This window comes from Sphaerodactylus townsendi, linkage group LG04 (assembly GCF_021028975.2).
Source record: "Sphaerodactylus townsendi isolate TG3544 linkage group LG04, MPM_Stown_v2.3, whole genome shotgun sequence".
In the NCBI taxonomy this organism is placed as follows: Eukaryota; Metazoa; Chordata; class Lepidosauria; order Squamata; family Sphaerodactylidae; genus Sphaerodactylus; species Sphaerodactylus townsendi.
In genome coordinates, this window is record NC_059428.1 from 137516471 (window position 1) to 137528941 (window position 12471).

Here is a 12471-nt window from a genome sequence, read left to right on the forward strand (position 1 = left end):
TCCTGACTATCCTGCAGTGCCTCCCTGGTCTGTGTGGTGGTGCCATTTCTGAGATAAATTCTGAGGGAATTCTGATGCAATTCCTCTTCTTAACACCTTAAGAAGTTCTACTTATTAAGAAGATATGTTCTTATGTATGTCTGTTTACGGGGGACTAATTATCTGCAGGGGTTTTGGATCACAAAGCTGCTACTAGACATAGTGATTTCCCCACCTTCCACCCATACAAATGAAATGTATTTAGCTGTATTCTGTCGCAAACTTAGGAAGATGAAACTGAGAAACCCTTCATTATTACAAGTCTGAATATGGCTCGTGAAAAGGCGAAAATGAAATATTCATTAAAAAAACTTTTATTTCTTTTGGGGAAAAGGTCAGGAAGGTTTTAGGTTTAAATTTGGCTGGTGCAAAGGCAACAGGAATGAAGGAAACTTCATATAACTGCATATAATAGATACCGGTAGTTTGTTATGACAATGTAGCTGTTGAGTTTTTCTGGCTCTGGGGAGTGTCGGCCCAGTGACCATTCTCTCAATATTTATGAACGTGTGTTTGGGGGCACGTGGTTTCCGTCTCTGCAGAGATGCTTTATCATATTGTATATTTATATAGTAGGTCTCATTAACTGTTTCTCTTAATCTATGAAGAGTGTGGATTTAGAAGAAGAAGAAGAGTTTGGATTTATATCCCCCCTTTCTCTCCTGCAGGAGACTCAAAGGGGCTTATAAACACCCTGTGAGGTGGGTGGGGCTGAGAGAGCTCAGAAGAGCTGTGACTAGCCCAAGGTCACCCAGCTGGCGTGTGTGGGAGTGCACAGGCTAATCTGAATTCCCCAGATAAGCCTCCACAGCTCAGGCAGAAGAGCTGGGAATCAATCCTGGTTCCTCCAGATTAGATACATGAGCTCTTAACCTCCTACGCCATTGTTGTTCATATTGGTAGCCTGCTTTTAACATCTTTCCTATTGACTTATGTTTGGAATACATGGTTTATTTGTTCTTACATTTTTTTCCAGAAAGATGTATTCTAATGCTGCAATTCTACACACATTTAATTGGGATACAGCAGAAGATCAACAAGCGCAGGAGTGATCTTTAACTTCGATTAATAAATTCATACTAAACATGCAAACTAGATTGGCAATAGAATTTTTTAAACTGTTGTTGCGTAAGTTTGGACTCTCCTTGGAATCATGCTGGCAGACAGAGGAAAGTCAAGCCTTTGTAGCTGTTTGATATCCCTGCTGAAACAAAAGCAAGTTGCCTTTAGGCTGTTGCCAACACTGTTTAGGATACACAACAACAGATAAAAACAAGAATGAAACTGAACATTTCTGCCCACTTTCCCAGTCTTTAAAGCAATGAATTGGAGGCAAGTGATTTCCTTTTTCTTCCAACAGACCTTCACAAACAATGGTGAGCAGAGTGAAATACTTCTGAATCTTGAAAACTAAAATGCTGCACACACAATACTTTGTTCGTAATTTTTATTTCTTTAAAATAATTCATACAAATGGATACAGTCACAAACATGATTTTAACCCAAAATATTGCTAGCCTACCACATTACCAGGAAGGAATCCATGTAGGCAATGAAATGCTACTACTCTTCAGTAGTCTAGTGCCTCAGACTCTTTCTCTCATTCTCTCTCTCTCGCTCATTCTCTCTGCATCCCACCAATAATATATACTTTGACTGGTGACAAAAAAAGTGTGATGCTTATTTCTACAAAACCTTTACTTGCACCTCAAAATCTCTTTGAAATGTCTTCATTCTGAAATAAGGGGAAATTGTGCCAAAATCAGGAAAAATCATTTTTATTTTATTAAATTATTCTAAAAAATAAGACAAGAAGGTAGAAAAATCAATGCACTGAATGGTGTAGAAAGAAAAATGGGAAAACAAACTGTTGTCCTGAGAAGTTCACCAACTGCCTCACTTTTGGGCATGTATTTAACACATAAAAACAAAGGATCTCCAATTGGTTTGCCAAATGCCTCCATTATGATGTTTTCCTTGTTGACAACTAAGCAAACAAACCCTTGTTAATGTTCTAAAAACTGTACACAGACAAGTACATTCATGATATAATTAACTACTAACTTCTCTTGCTTAACGAAGAACTCACAGGACACAGAAACAGTGAGTTGGGGCACTGGACAGGGACAGACTACGTTTTGTGTGGAGGAATAACGTTTTCAAATCTTCTTCCTTTCTTTCTCCCACCACTTTTTGTTATACTGCATATTGGACCAGTCTGTAAAACATATACGGCCTCCTTCAGTATGTTCACGGTTTTGCATCTCTTAAAAGTCCATCCGGTTTTCCACACACTTTCCAAAGCTGCAGCCACCAACGTCGGGAATGATGTCCTCTTAGGCTACAATTGGTCGTTTGCGTGGTCTCTATCGGCTTCCGGCTTGACTGTTTGGCCTGGGGAAGGGGCGTGGGGAGGATGAGCCACGGCCGGCAGCCCGTGCGACAAAGACATAGCGTTGGGGACAATTCCTTCGACTGCTGTGGGGATGCCAGGTGCAGCCACACTTACCACTCCAGGAGGATACCTACTGAGAGATGGAGGGGGGGGGGCAGGCATTATACCTATCTTAGATACAGCTGAAGTTGCTATCCTGAACAACGTCTTGCCCAGAGAGTCTCTTGCCTGCCTGCTGCCAGTTCCACTCCCTCTGCCTTATGGGGGAGAAAGAGTCCCTCCCTGCTGCCGCCACCCTCTGCCAAAAAATGCAAGCACCAACTCACTGCTGCCACCACCTTTTACAAAAAGAGAAAGGAGAGAAGCCCCTTCTCTGCTGGGTGAAGGAGGGGCAGCTGCTCTTTCTTCCCCTTGGCCTTTTCTCAAAAGGCAGCAATTCAAGGCTGCCTGCTCCTTCAGCAAATGTTTCTTCACACAAGGGCAACAACCCCTCCAGTGCCAGAGGCCTCGGAACATACCACAGAACTCAGGAGAGGGGAGGGGAACACCGTGTCAGTGGATAATCCTCGTCTCTGGGAGCAGCAAAACTCCATGCAGGATACCCTGACTCTTTGCAAGCGTGTCAGTGGATCTTTAGCAGCAAGGAAAATGACTGGACCAAAACATTTTCAGAGACTACTTGATGAATGGGACGGGAGCGAGGGATGCTGCAGCTGCAGCTGCCCTACCTGTACGCAGCCCCATTGAGCTCTGGGTGAACAACTCCTGGATCCATGCTGGCCCAGTGTGTAGCTGCAGTCAAGTGTTCTTTGTTGACACAGTTTTTCAGGCTGTCTGGAATACGACCTAGTGGACAAAATGATATGATCAAGCAACTAATGCCAGAGAAGCCCCTATCATCACACAAGGAGGGGGAGTTCCATGTGTCCTGCTGAAATGCATGATGGGCTCCTGGGAAAGGATTCACTTCTTTTCCTCCCACTACAGAGTTGTACTTTACCATCTGTACTGTCAGTACTGCTCCAAACTGGTCCTGGCCAGGGGCAGAACCAGATTCTGAACATGCAAATGCTCCTGACCAAGTACAGCTAGAATCAGGTGGACATAATTTGTTTGCAGCTCAGAAAGGTTCTTCGTGGCAAAAAGGTTGTGGATGCCTCGAGGCCTCTTTTCCAAAACGCTTTTCCTGGGGAGGGGGAAGGACAGGGAAAGAAATAACGGGCAGAAGCTGTGAGCGCATCCATGTTACGTTTGGGGGGCTCTCTTCAGGTAGGACAATCTTCTATCAAAGGCAACTAGAAAGGGTGAACTGTGTATCTGGGTGGGAGGAATCCCAAGGGCATTGATCAGGGGCGGGGGGAACTAGTGGTAAAGGGCAAGAGAAGTCCAGCTCTTCATTTTGCTTGGCCAGATGGTCCATTGAGCAGCAAACGCTGTTTGAGGAGTGACAAAGCCACCAAATCTTCAAAGGCAGGCATGCTTGCTGCTTTCCTTTGATCTAATCATCTTTGTCCGACACAAATGGCGTGCTACACTTGTTCTCTGATTAAGTCCGGGACATATTGGCTTGGGAAGCCCCCAAAACACAAAAGCAACTACAATCCTTCCTGGGATTTTGCCAACTTTTACAGGGACTTCATTGAGGGGTTCACACAAATCGCCCTTCCTCCCTCACCAATCTCCTACGCACCAAAGGGGAGGGGCCAGATGGGGGGAAGCCAGGGGCAAAATTGAGGTGGGATAGGGGCTGCCCAGTCGTGTTCAGACGACTAAAACAAGCATTCATATCTGAGCCAGCCCTGCACCACGGGGACCCTGACAAGCCTCAGATGTGGCAATGGGGGCCACCCTCCTGCAAGTGGGGGGAGGATGGAAAACTCCATGCCTGCACCTGCCTCCCAAAAAATGTGTAGGTGCGGAAATAAATTGGACAGTGGGAGACAAGGAAATGGGGGCTATAAAAAAGGCACTAGCCACCTGGAGGCACTGCCTAGAGGCGGTGAAGAACCCATTCGAAGTCTGGATGGACCATTAGAATTGAGCAGCCCTAAAAATGCCAAGTAAACTAAATGCAAAGCAACTTCGATGGACTGGTTTCTTCTCAAAATTCAATTTTCCTTTGCATTTTTTCCTGGCCAAGTGCAACTACTTAGCGGATGCCCTCTCCTGCTTGCAACACAGTGGGGGTGGGATCCTCCTACCCACATAGTTTTCACCCCTACCCAGTTGGGACTAGCAGTGACCACGTGTCGTCAAGCCAAGCAACATCCACCCAATTCTACCCAATTTTCCAACCAGATCCAACCAATGTCTTGTCGAAGGCTTTCATGGCCGGATTCAGCTGGTTCTGGTGGGTTTCCCGGGCCATGTGGCCGTAGATCTTGTTCCTAACGTTTCGCCTGCATCTGTGGCTGGCATCTTCAGAGGTGTATCACAGAGGGAAGTCTGTTACACACCATGTCCAGAGAGAGGGGAAAGTTTAGTGGGGTATATATTGTCCATGTCTCAGGGTGGGGAACCAATCAGTAAGTGGAACTTGTAATGCAAAGATGTGGTTGACAGTATTGTATTGCGGGTGGGGCTTATCACTCCCTGGACTGAACCTGAGCAAGATCAGCGCTTGACCTGATCAGACAGAGAAGGAAGGCCCTTGCATAGGAACAGTCAAATTACACAGTACATATGACTGAAGGAGTTTTTGGGAGGGGAAATACCAAAATAGTGAAAGGAATAAACACGACGTGCTCTGATAGGCAAGGTTCATGATACGTTTCTTAACCAGAGCATAAATCTCATGTTTCCCATTCCTTTGCATCAAACCAGGTTTTATACCCAGGAGAACCAACCTTTCATCAAGGAATGTCACCCAAGAAGACTTAAAAAGTTCCAGTCCCAGGACAAGCTGATAGCCCTTTGGGTTAAAAGACTAATTAAGCCTTAAATTAAGCACAGAAAGCCAAGCCTTGTCTTCCAACGATTCCACATGAAGAGCAATACCCAATACACAGTATGGAGCATTCACAAGCCTCTGAAAGAATTTAAGAAGAGGGTGGGGTCTAAATCTTCAGCCTCAAAGCTTATTCAAATAGAAATACCCCCCTTTTTTTCTAACAACTGGGGCCCTGCTGGTTCCCTCTTAGAGGAGTTTTAATTGTTGGATGCCATCTGTGGTTGTTGTTTTTGAAATGGTTTATGATTGAACGCTGTGTTTTAATGTACATAATTGCTTATTGTATGGTGTTTGCTATTTATTTACTTGTTGTGAACCGCCCTGAGCCCTCCAGGGGAGGGCGGTATATACGTTTAATAATTAATACATACATACATACATACATACATACATACATACATACATACATACATACATACATACATACATACATACATACATACATACATACCAAATAAAAGGAGGAGAATAACTTCTAAACTAAAGGCCAGATTTGAACCTGGCTGATATCTTCCACCTTTAGAATTGAAAAACTTAACAACTGGTCCTGCAACCAGTTTATCCTTATTAAGTGCCAATTTATGATAAATGCTCCAGCACAAATTCAATGCAAATAAAATTCCCAATGCAAATAAAATTCCCTTGCTCCAGTGAAAGACCATCCAAGGGCCAATCAAAGGAAGGACTGCATGATCAGCCCAAAGAAGAACTAGACACTAGACTGGGTCAATTCAGGTGGATGAATAATCTCCAAGAAGTTTGAGGACTAATTATTAATACCTAAACTAATGGAGGCAAGAAGGCACCCCCACCCCTCGCCTTACCCCTTTATCCAATTTAAACCGTCCAGGTAGCTGCCTTTCCAGGCCACAGAGAGCCTGAGCGCCGAGGCCAGCGTGAACTTTCTGGAAGGGCCACAGAATTTGTCTACTGAAAACTGTACCTGTTAATCTGTTCCTGACTGTTGATTATGTTATTGCTGGCTGATCTATAGCCATGATAAAGTAAGCCAGGAAAGAAAAGGTGGCAGCAGGCCCACCCTGTCACTGCGGCACCAACAACACCACAAAGACCAGCAACGTTTTCCAGCCCCAGTCACTTCACTCATCAATAACGTGAACAATCTCTACACTTGCTGCTTGTGTCGGCATCCTGTGAATCACAAGGACACCCTCAAGCACTTTCTTCTGGCTGAGATACTGAACAAGTCCTGTTAAAATGGCACTGTGCGTCACTCTGAATTGGGCAACATGTTGAGCTTATTCATTACAACATTTACATCCCTCAAGGCAGCTTGAAATAATCGTTTTTAAATCCCCACCTAAAATGCAATAGCAAGGCCCAAATCCCTCCCCCGCCCCCCCCCTTCCGAGAGGCTGCCATTCAAATGGCCTAAAAAGCCCCGGCAAACGATTGGACCCTGCATAACCTCCTGGAGACCTCCAGGGAGGGGTCCTGCCATAGCACAAGAACTCAGTCCCACAACCTGTGTTTTCCATGGGACAACTAACTGTCTCTGTTGAAAGCGGGACTTTAGTGATCTAACTTACTGTTTTATTGCCAAGATCGTATCTGCAGATATCGGTTTCGTCAGCCTATCTGAGACAGAAAATGACTGAGGAAAGGGTCCCCCTCCCCCCGGTACCCCATGAAGGAAGGAGCCTCTGCTCAGCTTGTATCCTCTCACAGTGACCAGTAAGGGGGCTGCCAGTTCATGACTGCTCCCTGCCTGATTCACGTCTTCTGACCTGCGAGAGGCAGGGAATGCGAACCCCTCCCACTCCCAACCTCTTCAGGAGACTCTTCCACAAGTCTGGGACAAAAGGGCCTGCTGAGCTGAGACCCTCACAGGAAGCAGACCTGGCCGAGAACGACCCAGATGCCTCTCGGGAGCAGGCTTAGAATCAGCAGCACTCAGCTCCGCCCTCGCGCTTTCTGCTCCAAAAGTGTTGGGTCCATAATAGGCTTGCTCGTTCAGTCAGCCTTGGCAAAAAAAAAAAACAGTTACACAAGACAGCCACCGTGGTGTAGTGAGATCTGGCAGATCCAGGTTCAAATCTCCACTCTTCCATGGAAGCTTGCTGGATGATCTTGGGCCAGCCACACCCTATCAGACTCACCTACCTCACAGCTGAGGAGAGGAGAATGGGCCCCCCTGGGGGAGAAAGGCAGGGTGCTATAAGCGAAGCAAGCAAGCAAGCCAACTGGCAGCACCTGTGATGGCTCTCCGGATTTCCCGCGCTGCTTCTTCCCGCATCTCTATCGAGGCTTGTTCGCTGTACCAGGCAGCGTGTGGAGTACAGATCAAATTTGGCGCATCCTTCAGAGGACCCTGGCTAAAACTGAGCAGGGAAACAGAAGAGAAAGACTAGGGTTTCCCTCGGGCATCACAAGCACAAGGAGAAAAGACAACAGACAACATACAAAAAGTCAGCCACCGAGCAGACAGAATCTCATAAGAATGAGCCTGCTGGATCAGACCAGAGTCCATCTAGTCCAGCACTCTGCTACTCGCAGTGGCCCACCAGGTGCCTTTGGGAGCTCACAGGCAGGATGTGAAAGCAATGGCCTTCTGCTGCTGCTGCTGCTGCTGCTGCTCCCGAGCACCTGGTCTGCTAAGGCATTTGCAATCTCAGATCAAGGAGGATCAAGATTGGTAGTCAGACATCGACTTTTGCTTCATAAATCTGTCCAAGCCCCCTTTTAAAGCAATCCAGGTTAGTGGCCATCACCACCTCCTGTGGCAGCATATTCCAAACATCAATCACACGTTGCGTGAAGAAATGTTTCCTTTTATTAGTCCAAATTCTTCCCCCCAGCATTTTCAATGTATGCCCCCTGGTTTCTCTCTGTTAACATTTTCTACCCCATGCCTAATTTTATAGACTTCAATCATATCCCCCCTCAGACATCTTCTCTCCAAATTAAAGAGTCCCAAACGCTGCAGCCTCTCCTCAAAAAGAAGGTGCTCCAGTCCTTCAATCATCCTCGTTGCCCTTCTCTGCACTTTTTCTATCTCTTCAATATCCTTTTTGAGATGTGACGACCAGAACTGAACACAGTGTGGTCGCACCACTGCTTTATATAAGGGCATGACAATCTTCGCAGTTTTATTATCAATTCCTTTCCTAATGATCCCCAGCATAGAGTTTGCCTTTTTTACAGCTGCCATGCATTGAGTTGACATTGCCATGGAACGATCAACCAAGACGCCCAAATCCCTTTCCTGGTCTGTGACTGATAGCATTGACCCCTTCTACTGAATTGGACTGATGGTCCATTGAGGGCAGCTCTGACTACTCGGACTGGTGGTGGCTCTCCAGATAAAGGTCTTCCACATCACCTCCTGCCTGGCCCTCCTTAACTGGGAGTGCTGGGGACTGAACCTGGGGCTTTCTGAATGCCAAGCCGAGCCACTGCCACCTTCTCCCCCCTTTACCATCTGTTGCTGCTGCTGTCTCGCAGCGAAGTGTGCTGTGGGGTGGTCATGCTGGGCAAACAGCCTGGGGTGGATCCCTCCCCCCCCCCCACAAAAGACAGCCTATTTCCCTTCACAGGAAGAGGGGGGTGGACTGCCTCTGCAACAAGGGGAACAGGGGGCTCCCCTGACTGTTCTGGCAAGTCCTAAGCAGTTCAAAGGCACCTGTGTCTAGCCGGAAGGGCCATGGGTGAGTAGTCCTGGGAAGGCCAGAGACCCCTTTTGGGTCAAGATCATTTCCTCCTCGTTTCGTAGCCTGAGCACTAAATTCCGTTTAGAACAGGAAGTCCAAGTACCTGAAAGGTTCTGACTCATGAACATCCAACGCTGCCCCTCGTATCCGCCCCTCCTTCAGGGCCTGTGCAAGTGCTTTTTCATCTACCAGCCCCCCTCGAGCAGTGTTCACCAGGAAAGCTCCTTGCCGCATCTGCAGGGAGGTAAAAGGATGTCTCAACATTAAAAGCAAGCCATGTAATGCTGATCGGAGTGATCATGCCCAGCAGAGACCAAGGAGGTGCACAGCTGACCTTCTCACATACTGGAAAAGAATGAGGCAAAAAGGGTCTTAGGAAGGCAGGATTTCTCACCATCAGCACTTCACACAATCGTAAATTTCCACTCTTAATCTATGGAAATATAAGACTTGGGGCATTTACAGAAACTGCAGGATCCTCGCCAAGGAAAAGCTTCAGGGACCTGCAGCAGAGACCTCGTAGCCAGCCAGGAGTGTGGCCCCCGTTCCTGTGTGGATACCCCCCACCCCGAATCTTCACAGTGGGGAAACATGGAGTCAGAGTGCCTGCATGTGCAAACTCAAGGGGAAATAAGCATGTTGGGTAAAGTATATGAGAGAGAGAGAGAGAGAGAGAGAGAGAGAGAGAGAGAGAGAGAGAGAGAGAGAGAAATGTCTAAGCTATTGAACAGCCCTAATGTAGAAATTTCTGAAGCAGTTGCTACATTTTTAATGCATGTTCTACATGATATATAACAATGATCCTGTTTTTGTACTTGGAATGTATGGTACTTCTGGTTTATGCCCAATAAAGGTTTTTGGATTGGATTGGATTGGATTGGGGAGTTCTGCTGGAAACCTAGATATTTTCTGTGACAAGCAGGCATCTAATCGTGAGTGGGGAATTGACCAGAGCCCATGCGATGTGTCAATTTGGTGAGTGCAAGAAGATGAAACATTCTCATCTTGCCAGAGTAGCTCCGCTTTAAACTCAGCTGATAGGTCCAAGGTGAAGGAAAAGAGATTCCACCTAAACATCAGGACAGTGATGGCTGTTCAACAGTGGAATGCACTACCTCTGTGGAGTCTCCTTCTTTGGAGGTTTTTAAAGAGAGGCTGGATGGCCATCTGACAGGAGTTCTTTGATTGTATGTTCCTGCATTGCAGGGGGTTGGACTTGATGGCCCTTGGGGGTCTCTTCCAACTCTAGGATTCTATGATTCTAGGAATTCCACAAAAGGGGGAGGGAAGGTGGGCACGATGTACAGAGCAAACAAAGGCTGCCACAAAACAGCACCTGTGCCTCTGTTCTGGGGTGGGATGCAAGCATCTTCTCCCCCCACTTTGTGCTTTGTCACAGAAAGCCTACCAGGATAAAACAGGGGAGACACTCAAAGGATTTTAGGGCAACTACTAGAACAAAAGGAACACATTAATTACAAAGACAAAGCTGTAACTTTCTCAAACTAAATGCTTCCTAAGGTTGTGTCGCTTCTAATGGCAGGGGTGATCACTTATTGCTTGCTTTTTTATTGTTACTTGCACCCATTCCCCTCTGATTCTGGCCAGAAGATAAACATACCTTCTGAGGGGACATTTAGGATGTACTCATCCTTTAAATGATGTTAACTTAATGCTCAAGGCATTCATCTTAACAACTGCTGTGCATCTGTAAGTTTGCAGGCCTAGCAGGGCAACCCATTATAGTCTGCAGGGGTGGGGAATCGTACGTTTTGGGGGACAATTTATAAAATGTCACAAAAGCTCAAACCAAGTGGTCCAACAAATTAATCAACTAAAAATAGCTCGTGAGTACTCTAACTGAACACCAGGGGGCTCCAGTCAGGCACAGACCACACAAACATTCTACTATTTATTATGGCGTGGAAGAAATCCTGTTAGCATATAGTTGATATACATACAGGTAAATGAAGAGCAGTGTTATACATTTCAGTGGCAGGAAATAACATTCTTCAGTCAACAAACCTGTGGGTCTATCCAAAGATATACACTGGAACTGAATCTAACTGAACTTTTTATCTATCAGAAGCACTGAGCAAAACAGGAATGCTGCTGCTCCACCGTGCAGGCTTATTATTGTATGGACCACCAAGATTATGCCCGGGAAGCCCTTCAGAATCATGGTTCCCGCTGTCATTGTGGCCCACTCCAGCGGGCAGCCGTACCTGCTTAATGGTGAAGTCGTTAATAAGATGATGGTTGTGTTCATTTAGGCTGCAGTGGAGGGTCACACAATCGCTGTGGAACAACAGGTCCTGCAGGGTGCTCACCCGCTGGAGCCCAAGGGCACGCTCAATGCCATCCGAGAGGTACGGATCATAGAAAAGGACACTGAAGCCAAAGGCTTTGGCCCGCAGTGCAACGGCTTGCCCAACTCGTCCTGGAAAAACCACATTGGAACAAACATACAAAAAGTCAGCCACCGAGCACACAGAATCTCATAAGAACGAGCCTGCTGGATCAGACCAGAGTCCATCTAGTCCAGCATTCTGCTACTCGCAGTGGCCCACCAGGTGCCTTTGGGAGCTCACAGACAGGATGTGAAAACAATGGCCTTCTGCTGCTGTTGCTCCTGAGCACCTGGTGAGCTAAGGCATTTGCAATCTGAGATCAAGGAGGATCAAGATTGGTAGCCATAGATTGACTTCTCCTCCATAAATCTGTCCAAGCCCCTTTTAAAGCGATCCAGGTTAGTGGCCATCACCACCTCCTGTGGCAGCATATTCCAAACACCAATCACACGTTGCGTGAAGAAGTGTTTCCTTTCATTAGTCCTAATTCTTCCCCCCAGCATTTTCAATGTATGTCCCCTGGTTCTAGTATTGTGAGAAAGAAAATTTTCTGCCGACATTTTCTACCCCATGCATAATTTTATAGACTTCAATCATATTCCCCCTCAGACATCTCCTCTCCAAACTAAAGAGTCCCAAACGTTGCAGCTTTTCCTCATTAAGGAAGGTGCTCCAGTCCCTCAATCATCCCCGTTGCCCTTCTCTGCACTCATTCTCCATGACATCTGAAGAGATGTCACTTTGGGAGTGGGACCCGGCTGTTAGGTCCCTGCGCAGAATGGCATCAGCTGAATCCTAATCATGTGCAGGGGAGAAAACCGTATTTGGAGGGCCAACTGGAAAACCTGGGAGCCGGACAAAGGCTCAGAGCCTGTCAACTTCTTCTGCACGTCTTATGAAATAGGCTCTTGCCCGCTACTATTCACAGGAATAAAATCTCCCCTCCCCGCCCCCCATCATCCTTCTCACTAGAGGGATACAGCTACTTTCCTAAGCCAGCAAGCCTTTCAAGAGTTTAACATTCACAGAGCACCTATCGTGGAATTCAGAGCCAGACGTGGCTGC

At 46.6% G+C, this 12471-nt stretch overlaps 1 protein-coding gene across 5 annotated transcripts in view; it reads right to left on the reverse strand.

Annotated features, from left to right (window-relative positions):
• Positions 1 to 1472: 1472 nt before the first annotated feature.
• Positions 1473 to 12471, reverse strand: part of CTBP1 (C-terminal binding protein 1) — a 43852-nt gene continuing 32853 nt past the window's right edge. For 4 of the 5 annotated variants that reach the window (XM_048493406.1, XM_048493410.1, XM_048493408.1 and 1 more), the window contains 5 exons: positions 11281 to 11495; positions 9159 to 9289; positions 7599 to 7726; positions 3163 to 3280; positions 1473 to 2567 (listed from right to left, as the gene is read on the reverse strand). In XM_048493406.1, coding sequence (XP_048349363.1) covers positions 2381 to 2567; positions 3163 to 3280; positions 7599 to 7726; positions 9159 to 9289; positions 11281 to 11495 — 779 coding nt within the window. In that variant the 3' untranslated portion in view covers positions 1473 to 2380. The remainder of the gene's footprint in view (positions 2568 to 3162; positions 3281 to 7598; positions 7727 to 9158; positions 9290 to 11280; positions 11496 to 12471) is intronic. The other variant, XM_048493407.1, reaches the window with a different exon arrangement.